Source organism: Phalacrocorax carbo, chromosome 1 (assembly GCF_963921805.1).
Source record: "Phalacrocorax carbo chromosome 1, bPhaCar2.1, whole genome shotgun sequence".
Lineage (NCBI taxonomy): Eukaryota > Metazoa > Chordata > Aves > Suliformes > Phalacrocoracidae > Phalacrocorax > Phalacrocorax carbo.
In genome coordinates this window covers 205789092-205813096 of record NC_087513.1, presented here as the reverse complement: position 1 = coordinate 205813096, position 24005 = coordinate 205789092, and the positions used below count along the sequence as shown (strand labels likewise).

At 43.6% G+C, this 24005-nt stretch overlaps 1 protein-coding gene across 1 annotated transcript; it reads left to right on the top strand.

Moving 5' to 3' along the window:
* Positions 1 to 366: 366 nt before the first annotated feature.
* Positions 367 to 23822, top strand: CEP57 (centrosomal protein 57). Its single transcript, XM_064441335.1, has 11 exons — positions 367 to 569; positions 6562 to 6718; positions 10010 to 10189; positions 10506 to 10627; positions 11442 to 11558; positions 17202 to 17279; positions 18101 to 18205; positions 18364 to 18444; positions 18801 to 19045; positions 19733 to 19877; positions 21723 to 23822. The coding sequence occupies exons 1-11, from the start codon at positions 537 to 539 to the stop codon at positions 21957 to 21959; spliced, it is 1500 nt and encodes a 499-aa protein (XP_064297405.1). The 5' UTR covers positions 367 to 536; the 3' UTR covers positions 21960 to 23822.
* The last annotated feature ends 183 nt before the right edge of the window (positions 23823 to 24005 follow it).

Sequence of the window (24005 nt, the reverse complement as noted above, 5' to 3'; positions counted from 1 at the left end):
CGCCCCCGCAGACACCGCCGCCACCAATCCCGCCGCGGGCGGCTCCCCGCCCTGCACTGGGCGCTGATTGGGTGGCCTCGCGGCCGCGGCGACAATTGGGCCGCCCCGGGCGACTTCTGCTTCTCGATTGGTTTGGAGGGGATGGGGGTGGGGGCTCACTTCGGCAAAGACCGTCCCCTTCCGCCGCCCGTTTTCCGCGCGTGCGCGGCGGGCGCCGTGCACGAACCCCGCGGCCGCTCGCTCCTCCCCGCTCTAGCGATTGGCTGCAGGAGGCGGTGCCGCCTCTGTCAGCTTGTCCTCTTCGATTGGCCGAGACGCGTTCTTCTTACTTTATTGGGTAGCTCATGTGTCACTCCAATCTGAGTCTATGACGACAGCTCGTACGCCTTCATGGTGGGGCTTGCCCCCCACTCCTCTCTTTCTATTGGCAAGTCGGGACGTCAGTTAAGCGGGGCTTGATCGGCGCGAAAGGCGCCACAGCAGCGTGGGTCCCGCGCCTTAAAGGGACAGGCACCAGCCAGGTGTCCCCGGCGGACATGGCGGCTGCGGCGAGCGGTGGTCAGCGCACGGTGAGGTGGGGCGGCTGCGGCTCCGGGGGAGCCCGCGCAGGGCCCGGGCCGCCCTGCGGAGGGAGGGAGGGAGGCCTTGGGGGTCTCCTCAGGCGGGCGGCGCCGCACTGGGGCCGCGGGAAGGGCGGGCGGCCCGGCCGGCGGGGCCCGGGCGGGACTGGGGTGGCTGCGCGGGCCGTGAAAGCTGTCTGGCCTTTTAAATGCAATATGCGTGTGTTAAAGCCCACTGCATGCGCACACGTATCCTGTAAAAGCGAAAGAAAAGGGCAAAGATACTCTGATATTTAAACCATCTCCCGCTACTCCCCGCGCCAGTGTCCGGGGCGCGCGTTTGTAACCGAATGGGAACGACTCGGGTCGCTTTCGGAAGCGATTCGGGGCGGCGGCTGTGACAGCGCCCGTGACAGCGCCTGTTCCGCGGGCGGGGGAGGCTCGGCTCAGCACCGGCCTCCGCGGTCCGGGCGCGTGACGCCGCCGCCGCGACCCGCTGCCTCCCCTGGCGAGCGGGGCTGGGTTCTGCGGCTGCTCCTCCCGTTTGTGAGGTGAAAATGTGGCCTTGAACCTCGGTGTGGCCTCGGGACGCGCCCCCGTCCTTCACCCGTGAGGGTTCGTGGTTTGGGGTCTCGACAGCCGCTTGGTGAGCGCCCAGCCTGGCGGCCTCTGTTGTGTGTCTCCTCCTCTGCAGCATGGTCCGTATTTACACCTGCACCGGCAACGGTGAGGACTGAGCGATTTGAGGGCTCCTGGTGTTTTTTCTACCACGCACAGAGAAGGATGTCAGAAAACTAGTTATCAAAGAATGGCAGGGGTTGGGAGGGACCTCTGGAGATCATCTTGTCCAACCCCCCTGCTTGAGCAGGCACACCCAGAGCAGGGGGCACAGGAACGCGTCCAGGCGGGGTGTGAATGTCTCCAGGGAAGGGACTCCACAGCCTCCCTGGGCAGCCTGTGCCCCTGCTCTGGCACCCGCACAGCAAAGGAGTTTTTTCTCATGTTTAGCTGGAATTTCCTGTGCTCCAACTTGTGCCCATTGCCCCTTGGCCTGTCGTTGGGCACCACTGAAAAGAGCCCAGTCCAATCATTCTGACATCCACCCTTTAGACACTTATAGGTATTAATGAAATCCCCCCTCAGTCTTCTCTTCTCCAGTCAAACAAACCCAAGTCTCTCAGCCTTTCCTCAGAAGGGAGATGCTCCAGTTCCCCTCATCATCTTGGTAGCTCTCCGCTGGACTTGCTCAAGCGGTTCCAGATCCTTCTTAAACTGGGGGGCCCAAAACTGGACACAGCACTCCAGTTGTGACCTCACTAGGGCAGAGTAGAGGGGAAGGATAACCTCCCTCGACCTGCTGGCCACACTCCTTTTAATGCACCCAAGGGTATCATTGGCCACCTTGGCCACAAGGGCCCAGTGCTGGCTCAGGGTCAGCCTGCTGTCCACCAGCACTCCCAGATCCTTCTCAATAGAGCTGCTTTCCAGTAGTTCAGCCCCCAGCCTGTACTGGTGCCTGGGGTTGTTCCTCCCCAGGTGCAGGACCTTGCACTTGCTTTTGCTGAATGTCATGAGGTTCCCCTCGGCCCAGCTCTCCAGTCTGTCCAGGTCTTGTTGGATGGCAGCACAGCCTGCTGGTGTATCAGCCACTCCTCCCAGCTTGGTGTCATCAGCAAACTTGCTGAGGTTACACTCTATCCCATCGTCCACGTCACCGATGAATATGTTGAACAGGACTGGACCCAGCACAGACCCCTGGGGAACACGACTAGTGACAGGCCCCCCAGTCAGACTCTGCTCCGTTGATCACAACCCTCTGAGTTCTGTTGTTTAGCCAGTTCTCAATCCACGTCACTCTCCACTCATCCAACTCACAACATGGAGGCTGTTTAATTTAGTTAGTAAAACCTTTTAGGACAAAAAGCTGTCTGCTGAAGACTTCTTGTATGTATTGAAAAAAGGGAAAAAAACCCCAAACTTTACACTCTATGAACTTTGAAAATAGCTGCTTTCAATACATCTGGCACACTACAAACACTGAACAAAAATTACTGTATTGTGCCAACATTTTTTTTTCTCCTATTTGGTGTAACGGCTTGACTAAGTTAACTTTTTAATGTCTGCTTTTAACTAGAGATGCTATGTAAGCTTAGAGTGCTGCTGACAGCTGTGTGTCAGGCAGGCACAGGCAGTGTGGAGGTTGGCCTCTGGGTGGTAGGGGCTGTTCTTCCTTCTCTGCTCTCCCAGGAGTGCAGTACTGAGGGATGAGGGCAGGCTGCTGATTAAGATTGTCCCTCCAAAACAGTTATTTTGAAAGTTTCAGTAACTGGGTACTTGGATATTTTATGCTCAGTGACCCCAGTTCATGGTGATTCTGGTTGTTTTTTTTCCCAGTCTTGAGATGATTTCCCCTTATTTCAGGTTTGTGTTTTTTTTTTAACCAGGAACGAGTACTACTGGGTGTCATTTAAAGCATTACCAAGCATCATGTTTTTTTCTGTTATTTCTTTTCTGTTCTGAGGACCCATATAATAACTTGCAATACATCCCCTCTAACTTAGTCCGTTTCCCCAGTGCCAAAGGACTAATAGCAAAGGCGCTGACTTGGTACCTTCATGCTTTTTTTGCTGCAGTTTTCGCCTGAGAGATTTTCTGCATTTTTCTCCATCTCTGGCTCTATGGTTTGTTTATAAATCGTTGTTATTTTTACTGTCCAGGGATCTAGCCAAATTCTGTATGATAATGAGAAGAACGTAGAGCTTTTTTCCTTTTTCTTGCTGAAAACATTTGGTATGCCACTGAGATTAATAGCCTTCTGGAGAGTTTTCCCTGGTGTGCCCTACTTTTCTGCAACAGAGAAGTAACGTTATAGTGGGTCATTTTTACCACATGCACAAGTTCTTTTGTTTGAAAAGAGTACCTCTGCCCCAAGTTGCTGAGCTAAGACTAAACATTCAGTATTTGGGAGCTTCAGGAATCATTGTGTGCTCCTGGTAGGTTAAGGTATTGCAGGTCTGAGTTTTAATGTCCCTGTTGCACGCTTGAGTGGGCAGGTGGTACGCAGAGGTAGCAGCAATGGGTTTGGAAGGTAACATCCTCAGACTTGTGAAGGTTAAGTGTGCCCAGCTTGCTACCGTTACCCGATGGATGCCCTGTGCTCAGCTCCTTGGGGGAGTGCTAAGCTTCTGCCTTTAGGATTATGAGGCTTTAGTGTGGCTTAAGGAAGGAAAGACTACAGGGAGTACCCAGAGGAAGGGAGAAGATGTAGTTAGCAAACGTGGCCTAGCTGAGATTCAGAACAAATCTATAGAGTTCCCTGATTTTCAGAGGTATCTTTTTTTATGTTTCGGGATTCTCCTGAGCATTGCAGCATGATGCTCCCTGTAAGAATTTCGAAGAGTACAAACAGACTTAGATAATATTTAATGACTTGAGAGAAATCAAGGAGAAGAGCAGAGAAGTGGTGTGATATTTGAGTCTGAGATTTGTGACGGGCAATTCCTTGATGTTGTTTCATAAACTTTCTCACATGTTTTACTGAGGTTATTTAGAAGTCTCTATTTGTGAAATGGAATATAAACCAGTCGCTTGCTTAAACAAGTAAGGAAAATATGCTTGGTAGCAAGTGACTAGTTTGACTGAAGCAAAGAATGATTGCCTATACAATAAGTAGACAATATTTCAGCACAATTTTTTTCAGTAGTTATTTCAAGCAGGTACGTGTACTGACTATTGAGCTATTCAAATTAGTGCCTATACCCCGCATCCAGGTGAAATTTAGAAGACGTGCAACCAGTTGAAAGCCTGTTTTTGTTTTGCTTTGTGTAACTCGGTGTTCAAGTGTTTGAGTGTGCTAGCTTTTTCTTTCACTTAGTCTGCTGTTGGCTAGAAAAATGTTACTTATGCCAGTAACAAACAACAAACAAAAAACCATCCTGTAGTTTGGGGGTTTTATGTAGTTATTTTTAATTCACAGTCAAGATTTTACAGGTGAAATGTAAACATATGCAGAAAAATAGCAATGGTGGCAGTCCTAGTTTGATTTCGAACTGTTTCACCTTTTCTTTTGACTGTTTCATGGGATACCTTTGATTTTAATCAATAGCAGATAGTATGTCGATATTTGAATCAATAGTTACTGTCGCTTGGGTTGCTGAGGCTTATGTTGCTGCTGTTATTCTATTGCCTGCTGCATAAAATACTGTGTTTTGCTTGGTTCATTTGTACTTCATTATTTGGTTTTATTCTGTGTTCATCAATTCAACATCCTGTAACGCTGGTGGTGTTTTTGCAGAGCTAGAGTTTAGGTCTTGATGTTGGCACCTAACGGGCTTTCGTTTGGTTTTAAATTCACGCGTTCTGTTAGACCAGTATGGCTGCTGAGCATGAAACAGTGTGTATCTGCATGCATACAAAAACCTGTTCAAAATATTTTTATTAATATATTCTTAATTAGGGATTAGTGTTTTAATTGGCTTTCTGTGGTAGCAGAAGTTCTTGTGCAAATGCAGTTATTCCAAGAAAAGCACTTATGTTGTATAGGCGAATGTTAACAAACACAGACTGCAGAGCATTCATAAAACTCTGCTTAGAAACACTAATACATTCACAGTACTTAGGACCCTAATTTTCTTGTCCATAATGAATCACTTCATTTAAAAAAGGAAATGAGCTGTGTATGGGCTTTAAATGACTTACAAATTTTCTTCGTTTTTTTCCTGTATTATTTTTCTTCTGCATAATGCATTTTGGGCCATTGTCTAACTTGCTATGAGATACTTACAGAAATACTTTCTGTATTTTAGTTTAGGTCACGATGTACCCCCAATAACTGGTATTTGCAAAAGCTTAAAAAAAACCCTGCCCAGATCAGCAGTTGCTCAGTTGTAAATGCTCTGTGGAAAGCTGTGGGAGCATTGCATCTGCCTGCAGCCCGCTTCTCTCTTAGGTTACCTTCAAATTCTGTTACTGAAAAATTTAGTGGTGGGTACAGTTCAGAGAAATTACTCTTGCACGTTAAAAATAAGCATTCATATTTTATTTGATTCATGTACACAAATCAGAAAGCTTAGGCCAGGTAGCCAGTTTTTGAGCCGAAACCATAAACATGGTATACAAGTGCTGTGGCCCTTTTGCTTAGAAGAATCTTGTTAGAAGGCATGTTGTTTAACAGTGTTCTGGCAGCATAGCGTGTTCACAGCTAGGTGGTCCCTTCTGGTCGTTGCAACATCCAAAACACAGCAAACATTTGGAAAGTTGGTGTAGGCTGCTGAGAAATCCATGGTCTCTGTGGCTGTGTCTTTGAGAAGTCTCAAGCTGATCTAACAGCACGTTGCTGCTCAGAGGCAGAGGTACCTTCCTGGCTGTGATCTGCTGCTGCTTTTCTTGTGCTGGTACCACTGATGAGGTGTAGCATGAAGTCACCCAGGTGTGTCTGCTGGTGAGGTGCAGCCTATTCATGGAAGGATAGGAAGGGTGAATTGAAGCCAGTGGAAAAGAGGGGTTGGAACTGTGCAGCTAGGAGGGTGAGGTGAGGAGGGAGCATGTCCTCTGCCCCATTTACAGTTAGTGAGCTGTTATGTTAGATGAGTGGATGTAGAACTGTGGTCCAGGGTGTGCTTTATCAGGTTTGGCCACCTTAGTACATTATCTCGTGTGCAGTAAGTATAACCAGTAGTTAAGAAGGCAGCTGTTTTCCAACTGACTAGTGTATTACCTTCTCACAATAAGCAAGAGATGGTGTAAGTAAGTAGAAAACAAAAGTGGAAATCAGCAACTATTATGGAAAAGACATTTTCTTTCTGATACTGTTTTTAGTGGAGGGGAGTGGGATGTGAAAATGACACAGCCTAAGGCTATAAGGAAGGAAATATAGCTTTTGAGGTATTACAATATCCTGCAGCAATACTTCACACCATCTAATTGGATTCTACTTTTTTGGTTGTTGTTGTGACAGAGAAACAAATATGCTGAATAACAGCTTTTGTTTTGTTTTTTTCAGGATGATCTGCACAAAACTCATAACTCTGCATCAGCCACAGATGGACTTTCTCTATCTTCATTTATAGAATATCCAAAGTACAAGCCATTTATTAATGCAGATTTGCTGCGCTCCCCACGGAAACCAGTAATTCCATATCCTGAAAGCAACAGCAGAGGTAATAGTTCAGCAAAGTTGTTTTCTTAGCTGTTTCCGAATCATGTAGTGAAACACTGTATATCTGCATCTACAAAGGTTGCGATCTTTTTATCCTTTTATCGCTTCCCAGTGGTGTGCAGGTCACCTGTTTTGTAGGTTCTTTGCACTTCTCTCTCAGAAGAATACCTAATGAAAAAAGTCACCTTACAGCTGAAGAAAGATGCTCCTCTTCAGTAGTAGAGAGCCATAACATTGGCCGAATACTTTGTGAAATTGTCCTGACATGTTTTCTTTGCTCCTTTGCCAGTCCTTCTCTTCCTCAGTCTCTCCTCTTCCGAGTTCACAGCTGAATTTGAAGTACGGAGACTTCCTTTGCCTCAAACCATTTTGGGCACTGAAGAGGTTTGGTGCTGTTGCAATGGGAAGGCTTGTCATGGGCAAAGGGTGTGGTGAGAATATCTATTAAATCAGTGAAGGCTTAGAGCATACAGAAGGAGCAGCACAGTGCTGAACAGAGAGATCACAACACCAAAAACAGAGGAGGTTGCACTCCCATTTATTCTTCCTTGTTTCTAGGCTATTCCTTCTCCTTCCTTTCCTGTTCTGGTCATAGTGTTTATCTCCAGATAAACAAGTTTGTCTTTTGTGACCTGACGTGAACAAAACCATTCTTGGTTAGTTTTTTGTTGTATTAGTGAATGGGTTTGTCATGCAATGAGGCAAACTCCAGAGCTGCCCTGGGGTAAGTACAGGAGGCAGGAAGGGGAGTTGAGGATGGATCAGTCCTGCTCTGTCCTCCCAATGTGAGCTGTTTGCCTCAGGGTCATTGCAAAAATGCTCCCTTTAAGACTGGAGTTGCATGGACACTTAAGAGTATGAAAAACTTGATGTTCTTTCCTTATCGGGAGAAAAGTAAGAAAGATTTAGCATGAATCCTAATATTATCCAAACTAAGAAAAAAAAAAAAGTCAGCACGATAGGTGCAAGTCCCTGTTCCAACAGCATAATTCATGTGTGAATTTACTAGAGGCTTCTATGTTAATGACCTAGTAGATGAAATCTGACTTCCTGAAGTGTTATTTAAAAATTGGTATATGCTCTCATATGCTCAGTGCCATTGGTTTTGAGAGTGCCATTGATGCAAAACCGAAGGAACCTTGTGACAGACAAAAAATTGGATGTGCAGGAGAGAGCTTCCCTATGAATTACTGATGCAGGAGTATTTTTGTAGATTGTGTTGCATGTTGCATTAGTGACAAACTTTCGACTTCCAAGTACTCACTTGGCAACTTTTTTCAAGCAGAAAATCTGCCAACTCTGAAATAAGTGTAGGTGGAGGGAGACAATCTGTTAAATTATATCCCTTTTTAAAAATTATATCCCTTTTTAAAAATTATATCCCTTTTTAAAAATTATATCCCTTTTTAAAAATTATATCCCTTTTTAAAAATTATATCCCTTTTTAAAAATTATATCCCTTTTTAAAAATTATATCCCTTTTTAAAAATTATATCCCTTTTTAAAAATTATATCCCTTTTTAAAAATTATATCCCTTTTTAAAAATTGAGCTGCCTTTATTTTCAAAAAATGTTTACATATTAGTACGTCCTGAAAATGAAGTCTAGCAAACAGATGATCCAATATCTTACTCTCTTTGCATAGGTTTTAAAAATGCCAAAATGTTCTGGAGTGTATATTTTAGTAAGGTTAAGGATATGGGAATTAATTTCAGATGGAATAGTAGATTTCATTTGTTCTTGGGGGTCCTTATTGCTCCTCCCACCCCCTAATTTAAAAACAAAAAAAAGGTATTGAAAAATCCTGAAATTGAGTATAGTAAATTCTGCTTATTTTGGTTTGAATTTTTGTGTTGTGTTTGCGTGTGTCCCAGCATACATAGTTGGTTTTAATACTCTGATAAGGGTGACTGAATGATAACTTGTCATGGTGTTGGGTTTCACCTTTATCTATTAGTTTCTTGAATTGCTTCATTCCTGTACTTTGTTAGTCATTATTCTAAATATACAGAGATTTCAGTTTAGCTGGAAGGATAACAGTAACAAAGCTGTTTATAGTTTCAGCTGTGCCTATTTCAGCTGAATCCTGGTAACAGTAACATAAATAAAGAGAAGATGGTACAGTTGGTGACTCTGATCCTGCAGACAAGGCCCAGCTGTCTATAACTTCTCCATAATGGTGACTGCTGTCACCCACTTCTCATTTATTTAAGTTACCTTAAAGCAGGTGGTTTTTGTTGAAGTGATGCTATTCTGCATTTCAATCTTTATGAGCTTTTACTCTGGAAAACTGATTCTGACTGATAATTATTTTTGCCTTTTTTTGTAATCTGACGCAGTCCCAACTTTTCTGTGCTTGTGCATTTGGTAATAAAGGTGGTGCATGCTTTCTCTGGAGTGGGTTTAAGCAAAAAGGAGTGGTTTAACATGACCTTGCAGATCACTCTGCTATACGAGCTGTCCGTACAGATGTTCCTGTGTTTTACTTTCACAGGCCTGTGTAGGGGAAAGAGCTTATTGTTATTGTTCCCTTTGCAAAATTAAACAATACAGCTGAGAGGCATAATACATCGGATTACCAGCAGATGGTCTAATTGCAAGGTGATGTGAGTTGTATTACAACTGCTTTTCTTTTTGTGGTGATAGACATAAAAAGGTTTTGTTGAGTAATTGTTAAAGCAGGGAATGGAACCAAAGAGGGAAAGTTGTTTGGCTCAAAGGAGATGCATATCTTCGGGAGTGGAGCGGAACGCAAGCACAAAACCAGAAGAATCAAAAAAGAGCTGCCACTTAGAGAAACAAATGTGTTTGTAGCCCATCTCATAGCTAACCTTTATTCTGCTCCGTAACTATCCATAGTTGTGTTTTGTGTATTTGTGCTAGCACGCACTTGTAGAGGAATAATAATATAGAGAACTGCCACTGTTTAACTACCTAGTTGTGACCTTTCATTTCCTTTTGATAAAGAGTCAGAAGATGCACTGCTTGCACCTAATCTGCAGAGTATTTATGTGCTTTGTTCTGTGAAAGGGATGCACCTTTCCCAGATGTTTCAGATGAAGGTGTGCACCAAGGGCATCTATTCATTTGAGACTGGTTTTAACTGGTTTTAGAATCAGTTATGATTTAAAGGTGAGCAGGTTTTAATTCCTAGAAGGAGTCTTGGATGCTGGTAAGGAACACTCTGACTTTCTTACATAACAACATGGTTTTATAAAAATGTTTCAAGTTCAATGTTATCTTCTAGTGGAGATTTAATGGTATCTAACAAAAGGTACTTGTTCAATTACAGCAATATTTTCTGCTCTGAAGAATCTGCAGGAAAAAATTCATCGACTGGAGTTGGAACGGCTTCAGGCGGAGGAGAATGTAAAACACCTCAGCAGAGAAACAGCTGACTACAAAAAAGTACTGAGTGAACAAATGCAACACAAAGAGCATGACAAGACTGAAGTGTCAAAGAAAAATCAAGGTGGTTTGCAAACTTTATATAGATACTACAGAACACCGGTGTGGATGAAACTTGAGTTTTACTGATGCATAAAACTATTTGAATTTACTTTGTTTGGCCTCCTTTACTTTGTAGTGACACATGGAGTTATGAAGTAAAAGCATGCTTTGTTTTAGGGATTTGCATGCATACAGAAGATCATTAGGCTTAATCAGTGGGTTTCTTTAGATGGTCCTTTTCTTGCTTGTTTTGGAACTGTCCTGAAAACATTAAAAAAAAATAAATCCCAGGAACAAGCAGCCTGTGATTTCACTTTTCTGCCTTCTGTTTTCTTCAGAACTGGCTTCTCAGCTGGCAGCTGCTGAGTCTCGTTGTAGCCTTTTAGAGAAACAGCTGGACTATATGAGAAGAATGATCCAGCATGCAGAAAATGAGAAGTCACATCTCTTGGAAAAGCAGGTGTGTCCTCAAGATTATCTCAGGGTTAAATTATAAAAATCATTAACTATGTCATGATTTTTCATAGTAACTATAACTTTAATATCTGTAAGTGTGGCTGTGTGTTTTAGCTGGCCTTTACATACTTCAGTGTGGATAGTTTCCCTACTTAAATTTCCCAGTCTTACTAGGACCGTGGTATTTTCTGCCTTTGTGCACCTGCCTCTAAGACAGTATCAGGCCCATGTCCCACTGGGGAAAAACGTCCCTTTTGTGTTTACACTCTTCATATCTTTGGGGATTTTCTTTACTAGTTCTACTTTTGCTAAACTGGGGCTGAAATACTGATTCTGTAGAAATAATAGTAAAATTTCTATCTCCTACCATCAGTGACTGCAAGATTTGGCCTATATCTAAAATAAGCTTGAACTTTGCTTTATAAGAGTATGGATCACCTAGAGCTCTCTGTTCACTGGTCTCTCTGGCTGCCCTATTTTAGTCTATTAAGTATTTACTGAAGCAAAAAAAAGAATGAAGAAAGCTATCTCTGATAGCTGAGTAATGAGGGGGTTTTACCATGTTGGATTCAGAGGGAGGAGTGACCACTGAATTCTCTATCATCTGAGTCTGGTTGAGTGTGGTTGAAGGTTCCCAACATCGGTGGACCAGTGGTGCAGTTTGCTCCCTAATCTTAGTACCATCTAAAATTGCACAGAGGAGGTAGTAGTTCCTTTGGACTGCTGATGGGCCTCCTTTGTGCTGCAGACACAAAGCTTACTACAAGGCTTGTTTTATCATGCTTGTAAATGTTTTGCTTTTTACTTCCTCTTTCAAGGGTTCGTTGGAGAGAGATCGGCTTCTTGATCAATCGCATGTTCAGTCTAAATTGGAAAAGCTGGATATGCTGGAAAGAGAGTACAGCAGGCTTACCGTGATGCAGTCCATAGCAGAGGTCTGTCATTTGCACTGGATACTGTATCAGACTTATCCTGTTTATTGTAATCAGCACTTTATAGCTATATGTCAATAATAGAGGTGAGCAAAACTTTATGCTGTAGACAAAGGCAGCAACTAAACATCTTTTTAAAGCTGAAGTGTTGTAAAAACCTGCAGTTATTGCTGGAAGTCTACCTGGCCAGGTAGGCTGTAGGTCACTACACTTTGCTTAGCCTTAACGGTATCTGTTGGTGTTCCTCTTTTGCGGTTAACTGGTTCCTAGGCATGTAGGATTGCAGGCATTCGGAAGCTCCCAGCTCCTGAGTTGCCTTGCGTGCTACTGAATACTAGCAGTTACATTCTGTTACCAACCCAGTTTTGACTTGACTTGTGTGGGTTTGGTGTGTTTTTTCTTTTAGCCACTTATGCTCTTCCTTAAGAGATGCAATTATTATTAATTATGTTGCTTGCAGAATTATGGAGCCTTGCATTGCTAGGCCTCTAGCACTGGCTGGCTGTCAGTGTGTTTGACCCAGTCTGCCTCTTCAGGATTTGGTTTGAACTGGTAGTTTTTAAAAGTTCAGCATGACTGTGTTTGATCATATTCCTTCTGCATACCGTCTGTGGTGTTGGCTTCTGCAATCCAGTCCACATCCTATCCCTTTCTGCTGCTGTAGAGAGACCACAAGACTCCCAAGTGTGGGACCTACAGAGGGCTTAGCAAGGGAGAGGCTTCCACCTGCAAACTCCCTCCATCCAAAAGGAGCAGATAGTACCTGATTACACTGTGGCTTTGAAGACAGCTCATTACTCAATCAAAATTGTAGGCTTGCCACCCTGCACACCAGCCCTTGCCAGGTGCTGAAGTAGATGGTGTTTTTCCAGGAGTACCTAAGGAGGTGTTTGATAGTAGATCTTCAGCTAGTTGGTCTGCGGCAGGACCTTTAGACACTACAGCTATTCTTGGGACTCCCTGATACAAGGTGGCTGTAACAAGCTGTTTAAGATCTTAACACCCCATTTTGGTAAGCTGCATTTATGGAGTAAAAGTGCCTGCATTGTTCACCTGGGCCAGACTCTTTGAAAGGGACATGAGTGTCTCCTGGGCCTTGTTCACTGAAAATAGCAGTAGTTTTCTCCAGGGACAGGGTTGAAATAACTGGTTCAGCAACAGGAGTCCCTTTCTCAGGGGCTTTTAACAAGCTTTTGACTGGTAGCAGGTGGAGTTTGGTGGGACTGGGTTGTTTGCCTTCCTGTGCCTGGCTAGTGAACATAATTTCAGCATAACAGTTCAATTTGTTTCCTCCCCTTCCCCTCCCAGATTAAACTAGAGGCCTATGATTCATGATATCTTCAGGAATTAGTAGCTGTCACAATTAAATCTATTTTAGTGGAATTGGGTGTTAAAGACACACAATTTTGAATCCATTCTAGGAACTGAGAGAAATCTGGATTTAACTCTGACTCAAGGTCATTAGTTGTTTTCAGATTGATAGGTCTATCTGCCTCCATGCTTGCAGTCTGCGTTTCTACGTGAGCATCCATGTGCTAAGTGTTACCTTAAATCCTGAAAAGGTGACTGCACACTGTGCTCAAAACAGTTGCATCTCTTGCCTCTTCAACCTCTGCTTTAGTTGTGGCAAGACCACAGGGGTATTTGCAAGTTTTATTTGAAGCAAGAAATACATAAGAAAGGCTATTTCTATACATGGTGTGCTGAAATGGATGTGAAGTGGTGAGGTGACCACTCATGAGTGAGCAATGATGTAACTGCCTCTGATTTCAGACACTCTGCTGGAGCACAAGTTGTGTGTGGGTCTTACTGAGAGCATTTAATCTCTGCAGAGCCACTACCTGGCACTATAAGTATTCAAGCAATTTGCCAATGTTAATATTGCCTGTGAACAGGAAATGCTGAGACTCTTAGTCATGTGAAGGGCTCCTAACTAGAGTACTTGCCGCTAAAGCATTTTCTGGTGTATGTTTATTGCAACTCTGACCCTACAGTGCAGTCTCTGGATAGCTGGCTGAGAGGGTCTGAATGTGTTTATGTCTGAGGATGGAGTTACAGGATGGGGTCGTTCCCTAAAAGCACAGTTTGGGCTTTGGTCTGGAGTATGGCCAGATGTGAATGTATGTGCAGATGACATGTTTTGAAGAACTGTAGTTGGTAGTAATTGATCTTTTCTTAATGAGATGTAATAAAACCCAACCGTTATGTGAACAAAAGAAGTAACGAATCCTTTAATTTGGTTGTGGCTGTATGCTACCTACACCTCTAGTTTTTTCCTTTATCCTTTAATTGCCAGGTGCTGAGAAACAACATCTGCCCTGTTTCAGCTGGGTACATGCTCGCTGCTTAGCTGTCAAGCAGGTGCTAATTTGCAAAGTAGTGAAGCACAGGGATAAAAGCTGTCTTCACACTGGAGGCATTTCCTCTCTGGTGGAACTAATTTGAATGTTTATCCCAGAGCCAGTTTTTATGAAATTTAGGTGTTCTGTATCTTTACGGTTTCATACCTTTCTGTCTTCATTGGTTAAAGTTGTTTGAGGGATGGGATTCTATCCAGAGGCACCTGGACAAGCTCATGAAGTGGGCCCATGTGAACCTCATGAGGTTCAGCAAGGCCAAGTGCAAGATCCTGTGCCTGGGTTGGGCCAACCCCCAATACGAACACAGGTTCAGGGATGATGGGATTGAGAGCAGCCCTGCCGAGAAGGACTTGGGGGTACTGGTGAACAAAAAGCTGGACATGAGCCAACCCTATCCTGGGCCGCATCAAAAGAAGCGTGGCCAGCAGGTTGAGGGAGGTGATTCTGCCCCTCTGCTCTGCTCTGGTGAGACCCCACTGTAGCGCTGCATCTAGCTCTAGAGCTGTCGTGGTCCAGCCTCAGTCGGCAACTGAACACCACGCAGCCGCTTGCTCACTCCCCCCACCCCTGTGGGATGGGGGAGAGAATCAGAAGAGCAAAAGAACTTGTGGCTTGAGATAAGCACAGTTTAATAATTACAATAAAATAATTATAATAATATTATGATAATAATTATAATATAATGGAAAAAGAAAAAAGCAAACACCAGTGATACAACCACTCACCACCTGCCGACTGACGCTGCAATCCTGAGTGCAATTGTTTCCCTCCTCCCCCGGCCACCTCCTCCCAGTTAACATAGTGGGAATGACATTACATGATATGGAATATCCCTTTGGTCAGTTTGAATCCACTCTCTTAGCTGTGCCCCCTCCCTTCCCGGCTTCTTGTGCACCTGGCAGAGCATGGGGAGCTGGAAAAGTCCTTGACTAGTACAAGCACTACCCAGCAACAACCAAAACATCAGTGTGTTATCAATGTTTTCATGCTAAGTCCAAAGCACAGCACTATGCCAGCTGCAGTGAAGAAAATTAACTCTATCCCAGCTAAAACCATGACAGAAGCCCTCAGTACAGGAAAGTCATGGAGCTGTTGGAGTGGGGCCAGAGGAGGCCACAAAAATGATCCGTGGGCTGGAGCACCTTTCCTGCAAGGACAGGCTGAGAGAGTGGGGATGTTCAGCCTGGAGAAGAGAAGGCTGCAGGGAGATTTAATTGAGGCCTTCCAGTACTGAAAGGGAGCTTGTAAGGAAGGTGGGGACAGACCTTTATATCAGGGCCTGTTGCAATAGGACAAGGGTTAATGGTTTTAAAATAAATGATGGTAGATTCAGAATAGATCTAAAGAAGAAATGCAATGAGGGTGGTGAAGCACTGGCACAGGTTGCCCAGAGGGTGGTAGATGCCCCATCCCTGGAAACATTCAAGGTCAGGTTGGATGGGTCTCTGGGCAGCCTGGTCTAGTGGAAGATGTCCCTGCTTACTGCAGGGGCGTTGGACTAGATGATCTCTAAAGGTCCTTTCCAACCCAAACTATTCTATGATTCTGTGATTCTGAGTGAGGTGATTGCATGAATCTTAATTTCCCTTAGAAAACAGGCAAAAAATATAAATATTTTATTCCTGTGTTTTCATTGAAACTTTTTGCAGTGGCTAGTGGTGACAGAGCAGAGTGTTTTAGGCAGCCCAGTGCTGACCTGCGGTGCACTTTCTGTGCCGTGCTACCTTACATGACAGGCAGCGTACCTGGGGAGCATCTGTGTTGGCTGTTAGCTGGCCCTCTGTCCACTCCCTCTCAGTAATGGACCAGTAATCTGTGTAATAGTTTTTCTATAGGGAAGAAAAAGAGTTTCTTTTGGGAATGTAACTTGGACAGATAATTTCCAACAGGGTCTATCACTGATGATACAGTAAGATGATACACTCCTGTTCTGCAGTTTGAGCTGCACACTGCAGCTGAGCAGCTGGCTGAGTGCATACTCATTCATTTCAGTATAAAAGCATTGGCCCAGCTTCATGTCAGTCTTCAGTTCAAACAGAAGATTTGCTTCAGTATTTTCATATTAAAAATTCTGACTTAACAGGGTAGACAAAAATCTTTGTGAGACTGACCATGTAGAAATCAAGAATTGTGCCACATGCTGTAAAGGACAGAAGATTATCTTAAGTTACCTGGAATATACCTGACTTGAATGAAGAAAAATAAACAGCCAAAAGGGTTCTTTTATTCAACAGAAAAAGCTGGTTCCTTTTACATAGTGCCTTTGTCCTCAATGTTTATCCAGGGTTTTGCCTTTTAACACCTTTGTATAACAGCTGGTTACATTAATCTTGCACTTAATGCTTAAGTAAAGCAGTATTGAAATACTTTCTACCTCAGTGTCGTGGGTTTATAAAGAAACAGAAGTGCCCAAATATAGCTGTTACTTTAAAATGTATGCTTTTCTGCCTTAAGTTTGACTAGTGGCTCTGTGAATAATCAGTCTGTGGGGGAAGAGAAGGGAAGCTGTTTTGTGTCCTGGAGCTCTGGATTGTTTTTTTCGCTCTGCTGTATAAAAGCAGAAAGCTACCAAATAACTTTCACATTGGGATTTGAAGTAAGTGTATCCTGCTTCAACGAGGTTTTCATCTCACTGGAGGGTTTATAAAGAAATGTGTGCTTTTCACCTTAACTCTTTTCTTTGAAATGGGCTTTCAAAGGAGTTCTTATGTGTTTTTAACAATTAAAAGATGAAATCACATCACTTCTTCCTAAACAAATCTCAGAGGCATCATACAAACTTGCCTCCTTCTTCTTTATTAAGAAGGTGGCTAGATGTTCAAAAACTCCTCTCTTAGAGTTTAGCAAAACTACCATTAGTGGTCTAAATAAAGCAAGTCTTCTCTTAGCTTATAATGATACATGGTATATCTTTGTTAGTCCTTTTGTAGTACAGAGTCTTTCAGGATAACATCCACAAAACAACCTTCTTTCTGTTTTTTTTTTACAGCGGAAGAGAAAGACAGCCTTGTGTATTACCCTCCCTGTAGGAGGGAGTTAAATTCAGATAGCAGTTGTGGAAGTAAAAATAGAAAAATCGATTAAGTTTTAAGCATAAGCACTTGACTGCTGTTTACTGGCTGTACAGACAAAACGTCAGCAATCATTCTAACGCTGAAGTCTTCACTTAGCTTTAAGTCATAAGCTGAACTGCTATACTTTTGCTCAGGCTCTTAGTATTGTAGGCTTCAGGAAGAAAACGATAGTTTCATCAGTAATGCTATTATTTTTATTCAACTTTGACTAGAAAAAAATGAAGGAGCTGGAACAGAAGCTTCAGGAGGAAGAACACGCAAGGAAGCTTGTTCAGGAAAAAGCAGCCGAGGTAACCAACAGGAAATATCTGTTATACTGTTATGCACTGTAATTAGCTCTTTCTTTCATCAACTTTTCAGCTAAACTTGTTGCAAGTGCCTCCCATATACAGAATAATGAAAACCTTTGTTTAGGTTTTTAGGTTTGCTTTTTTTCTGTTCGTGTTTTTGTTTGGTTTTGTTGGGTGGTTTTTTGTTTAGGGATTGTTTTTTTTGTGGTTTGTTTTTTTTCCCCGCCCCCTCCTGTCTGAGGTGCCAAATATTCTTAAGTCTCTGAGCTTTTTGGAAACCTTTTCCTAACAGCACCTGTGCACTGAAGCTTGATTTCCTCAATTAAAGAGGGTAGTTGGAAAAGAGGAGTAGAAATTCAGACAAATTCATAGTTGGGGATGTATGAGGATCTCTCTTTAAATAGATCAAGGCCAACAGGCATGCTCCCTTGTTCATAATTGTAACAACAGGCATTGCAAAAGGAGGTGAATAGTTGTCTCTTAACTATATGCCGGAGGATCAACTGAGCAGGGTTGGGTGGCTTCCCTAACATTTTGTTAAGTGTAAAGTATAGTTGATGTTTTGGCACTTGCCTGCATGGGAGTAATGCAGTAAGATTGATTCTCTAGCTTATTAAGATTAGTGATGAGCAGTGCTACCAGAGGAGATATTCTTATTTAATGTTTAAATTTACTTTGGACCGCAGAAGCATCCTAAACACTTGAAGCCCTTGCTTTCAGAGAGCCTGTAGTTTAAAAACTCTTGTTTTGCAATTCTCAGCTTACTCTGTCTCTGATTATTAAAACAATTCCAGTAATTTCCCTTATTCCCTCAATTAAAGCTCCAGACAGGCCTGGAAACCAACAGACTACTGATTCAAGCAGCATCCCCATTGCTCTCTCCAAAAGCAAGAAAACCCAGGAAAAAAACTAAGCAGCCAGAGAAGGTAACATGGTGGGAAGAGAAGGGCAATTACTGAGGAGTGAAATAAGGGTGGGTACATGCAGTTGGAAAGGTAGGCTGCCTCTTTGATTACAAAGCAAAGGGAAAATGGGTTTGTTGTAGTGTCATCTTTAAAAACATTTATCTCTTCTTTCCTTCCAGAAATGCTCTCTTACAAGCCATCTCACTACGCAGCCCCATTACAGACTGTGTCTGGGCGATGTACCCTTTGTAGCTGGGAAGGTGAGCTGCTTAATTCTAAAGCTTAATGCTCTGTAGCTGCACCTCCTTAAGTGGCTTTGGCTTGGTGCGCTCCTGACACCCAGTGGTCAGATCATTTCATTTTCTTTGACTGTTTTCTTCCAGTTTGCCTTCAGAAAGCTTGTTGAATATTGGTAACTTGCTGAAGTGGCATTCCCAGAAAATGAGTCCTCTCTGTGCCGCTGGCCAAGCTGCTCTTGTTAGTGCATATTCATTCAAACAAAAAGTACATTCTTGGCAGTGACTCAAAAATGTTATTGGTTTTTAAATGTTCTCCATTATTACCAAGTAGGTTGCTGACAATGCCACTTCAAAGCAGCCTCTTTTGCTTTTTCCAGTCTACCAGTCCCAGTCATTCAGTTGGTGCCAACGTGCAACATGTCCTACACCTGATGAAACAACATACGAAAGCTTTGTGTAACAGTCGTGTGGTAAATGATACTCCACTAGCAAAACCCGTTGGCACCGGTCATCCTGCCAGCAAAAGCAGGAAGTCATCTCTGCCAAAGGAATCTTCTTCATCCCAGGAAGAGCTCTCAGAAGTGCTGCTGACTTTACAAGATGAATTTGGGCAGATGAGTTTGTGAGTTGGGCGTATTCTCTGTTGCAGACCGTGAATGTAGATGCTTTGTATTTTTGCCTTTTGCTTTAAAGTTGGAAGGTTTTTCCTGAGAAAGGATTTAGTTTTGGGAAGTCTCTGGCATATAATCTCTCTGCTCTACTGGCTCTGGAGGCTGTAATTTATTTTTGCCGTTAAAAATAAATTCTGATAAGCAATCTGGGCTGCATACCTGGTTTTATATGCAGCAGTGTCAAATGTGTGAGGGGTTAGGGAGCGGTGTGGTAACAGCCCCTGATGCAATGGACAGATGCGCCATTAAAGGGCAGCTTTACTAGCTGTTTCGCTTGTCCTGGTTAACAGAACGCAAATTGTTATCTTACTGCATAACTGCAGTAGATAGAAATACACGAAATAGTAACTGAGTGAGTGCTGAGGTTGTGCCCTCAGGAGGTTATTTGGTCATTTTGACTGTGTGAAGCTACTTATGTTATTGAGACTTGCCGTTTCAGCAGCCTGCCACCAGGATGTGCTACGATAATAATGCTGCTAACCAGCAAAACTGTTCTTACGGGTTCGTTATGGCATGTTGAACATGTCTGTCTGCTGACGCTGTGGTTTCCCAGAAGTGTTACTTCTGAACTGGGTGTGCAAGCACCAGAAGCCAAGGGAGTCTGATGCGAGCTTTGTTCTGTCTGAATTCCGTGCTAGTGATCATCAGCAGCTGTCAAAGCTTGTCCAGGAAGCCCCAACCATTGCAGTGAGGGAAGATCTGGAGAGGGAACTTGAGGCGCTGGTGGGAAAGATGGAAGCAAAGGCAGACCAGATCAGCAAAGTCCGGAGGCATCGGTTGCAGGTGAAGTTACTTTTTAACTATGTTCATGCTTCTGTGGAGTTGCTATCTTAAGTGGGTTTTGTTGGTTTGGGGGGGGTTTTTTGCATTCTATCTTAACTTATCAGTAATTGAATAAAGCAGAAATAATTATCTTAGAGCAGTAGTGCCTAGCTTTAGCTCTGATGTCCCAAAGTTAGTCTGCAAGCCTGCATCTTTCTATTCTGGTATTTCTGCAGGAATATCCTTTCTGTCTTACCATGTAACCCTTGTGCCCACTCTTCATCCTGTCCTGGGCAGAGCTTTCGCATCTGTTCTTGCACTCTATTTTACACTCCTCTTATCCCCAAAACAAGGAGAAGATAGTCTACTGTACAATAGCAGATCCCACAGTTGTTGCATTCTGTAAACACAGCATAAGCCGGTTGGGCAACACACAAGCTGAGAAACAGCATATAGGGCTGAAAGGTGTGACTCTGCTTCCTGGGCCTCCAGTGGTCTGTCTGGGAGGGATTTCTTGTCAGGTATCTGCTGTGTCAGGAGATAAACCTGTCTTGTCATCAGTCACAGCCACTCCTGGCATGGGTCAAACAGCTGTGCTGAACCAGAGTGACCGCTTTGCATGAGGTCCCCGGTGACAACCAGCTGCACACAGGTAGTAGAGGAAAGCCCTCAAGAAATGCTGCTCTTCATGTTGAACTTCCAGTAACCTAAACTGTATTTAGACGCCTACATTCCCAGGGGCTTTCACTGTTGAGCTGAATCTTTAACAGTTTGCCTTTGCTTGGAGTAAATGGCCTATTTATGTTTTAATTTGCATTATATAAAACCTGAAATATCTGTTTCAGTTTAAAACAACTTTCAAAATGTTTTGAATAGTGTGGCCTGTTCATTCAAAGCTATAAAATATATCGATTCCCTATTTTCTTTAATCTTCATTCATTTCAGTGAAATCCTTCTAAAGAGCTTAACCCTGTGTTTAATCTGGTTCAGTTCACGTGAACCAAGAAGGTTCATCCTCATCCACAAAATGTGTTCTGAGAACACTGCTGCTGACATCCAAAATGGACATGTGAAATGCTTTCAAACAGAACCATTACTCACCTTTGATTTCTTATGATCTTCAGAGGAACTGTTGCAGAGAAACAGCTGTGTAGTAGTTCCTAGTCGTAATGACTCTGCACACACTGAGGCTTACGACCAGCTGTTGACAAAAGCTTTAGGAGTCAGCATTCAGGGCACTTGCTGCGCGCTATAAGCGAGGAGGAGGGAGCCACTACCTGAAGTGAGGGGAGCGTGGAAGCCAGCTGTTTTGCAGTTGGAGAGCGGTGGATGTGTCTGCGCCTTAGGCTGCCCAGTTCCCACTGCAGCTTCTGCCAGCTCAGTCCTTGCTGCCGAGTACCGAGCCTTACAGGCTCTGATTTACAGTGCGATGTGTGGATACCAGCTCTTCACCTCAGCAGAGTTTCGGTATTCTTTTTAAAGCTGCCTCTGACGGTATGTGTATGGAAAAACTTCTCTCTTTAGGGTTTTTTTTAATCTCTGGATGGTGACAGCGACAAATCAACTTTCTGTCATTTATAACTTTTTCTGTCATGTTCATGATGGAGACATTCCCCCATAATCAACTTCTCCGTTTTTAAAGAGATAACCTGGTAGTTCAGATTTAGAAGCTGCACACTGTTCTAAAGATGTGAATATAGCAATGCTGTATAAGGAAAACAAAATATTATTCAGGGTGACTTGGGAGCATCCATTTGCTTAGCTGGGTGAGGTAAGCAGTGGGATATTGAGCTGTCTGGAAGAATTGCACAACATGAAGCAGTGACCTTGCTTCAGTTTATGTTTTTCTTTGGGTTTCTCTTTCAGCTAGAGAGACTTAAGAGAGAATGCAAGTCCAAAAAGACTTCTGCTAAACAAATAAGAGACAGCAAGTTCCCTGTTAGTGAGGTGAAAGTAACAACTACAGTAACCACGAAAGGAAAGAACGCTGGTCCCATCAAAGTGAAACCTGGAGAGAAGAGTCGGAAAAATCTTCAGTTGTTGAGAGACATGCAGACCATACAGACTTCGCTACAGAAAGATGACATCAGCTGGGACTACTGACTGTTCTGCAGGAAATGTTCTTGATACCATCCTGGTCAAAATCCCTCACATTCTGGACATAAAATAGCTGCATTTCTTGCTGTGTGAAAGAGACTACTGTATGCAAAGTGCACTTTTGAAGTATGGGCCCTGAATTCTCTGTCCCTGGGTTGGATTGATTGTGTATATTATGGTCTAGTTTAAAACACATTCTGTTTTTAAGGTACCCAGCCACTGCATCCGAACGTAGGTCTCCACCAGTCCCTTCCGTGTTTGGTTCCAGCAGTCCCTCCATTTTCTTTCAGCACACCAAGCACCACACGGTTTTGCGGGCTGGCTTGCGTGAAATGCCAGTGTGATTTCATGCTGTTGTTGAACTGTGCCTTGGGAGGCGTCTCAGGATGCAGCTTGTTGAAAATGATGCTGTGACCCTGAGTCTTAAGGGCGTCTGTCAGTTCTGTTCTGCCTGCAGCCGCGACTACTCAAACTCTGAGAGCATCTAAGGGAGAACGGGGAAACCTGTTCAAGGTGTTCTGTGGGGCTCTCCTCCAAAAGCTTTCCTAGTTCTTGCGCTGCTGCATTGTGTTAGGCAGCATTAACGGCAGTGGATGTTTGAGTACTCAAAAGAAGCAAAGTAACTTTTCTGAATTATTTTGCTTGATCAGTGATTGAATGCTTTTCAAGGTTGAAGAAATCCTACTGTATGGAAAAGCTATAGGATAGGGATATAGGATATCCTGCCTCCTTGCCCACAGCTTTGGGTGGTAAGGGAGTGAGATAAACCACAAGTGTTTTAAACTGCAAGTGCCTCAATCATGCCATTCAGTCCTGGCAACTTGCTTTTAACTTGAAATATGTGCTTTGATGAGCTATCCACTTCGGTAGTGGTGCAATTCATTTTGCACTGACTTGCACAGCTGAGGAAATGTTATTTATTATGTTAATAATGTAAAGAATTTCCTATTAATGGAATGTACAGAAGGCCCAGATTACCTGATTATACAGTTGAAAATAATAAAGCCAGCTTGCCTGTTGATGGAATTGTGGGAAAGCTGCACTTCCTCTAACTGAGCTCAGTGTTTGCAGCACTGTGCCCCCTCCAGGCTGCTCTCTGTCTCCCCGCTCAGGGTGTGACTGCGAGCCCCTTGCAAGCTGCAGGCACGGAGAGGCTCAGAGTGGTGCGCCCTTGCCTGTGGCTGAGCGGGTGGGGAACTGTAGGGTCAACACAGGGAGAAGGGATTTGAGTTTTAATTATCTGTAGGTGATCCACCCTCCTTGCATCCAAGGCACAGCAGATTTTAGCTGTGTGGGGAGAAGGCAGAAGCTGTTAAGCAGGCCTGGAGCCATCCCCCTTAACTTTGTTTGTGTTGGAGACACAGGTCACTGGAGCGACCACGCAGAGCGCAGTTCATCCCAGAGGTGCCTAAAGATCAGTAGCTGAAGCTACACTCAGTAACTTCTCTTGGGAAGGACCTCTGGGGATCAGCTTGCTCTGAGATGGGTCAGCTTCAGTATTGCCGCAGGCTGTCTTAGATGAGCTGGAGATGCAGCTCCTTACCGATGGGGGGCTTAGGAGTGTTTTGGGCTCCATATGCACTGCATCCTGTAGGAATGAGGTGCCCAAGTTGGAGTTAAGCCTATTAGAAGTGAGAGCATCAAGGAGCAGGCATTGAGTTAATCCCATATCATCCCAGTGAATTTGGGTTTAGCATGACTTACACAGGAAAATGTGAATCCTCTTACACAGAAGTTACTGTGCTAGCACGCTCTGAAGTGCAGAAATTGTTTGATTTTAATTGTGAGAGTATTTTTGTAATATCAGGCAGCTAAGCACTGCGTCTGTATTCATACTGGTCTGAATAGATTAACAGAAACTTGTCCAAAGATGAATTTTGTTTTCCTGTCATTCTGAATTTCAGAGTTTGAACAGTGGCATCTTGCAAGACCAGCTGCAGAAGAATGAGAGTGATTTGGATTTGACATGCTGAATTTCCTGTGCTATTTTAATGCGTGCATGTCCTGCAAGTCCTTTGGAGAACCACATAGTTGAAAATAAGAGCACAGGAA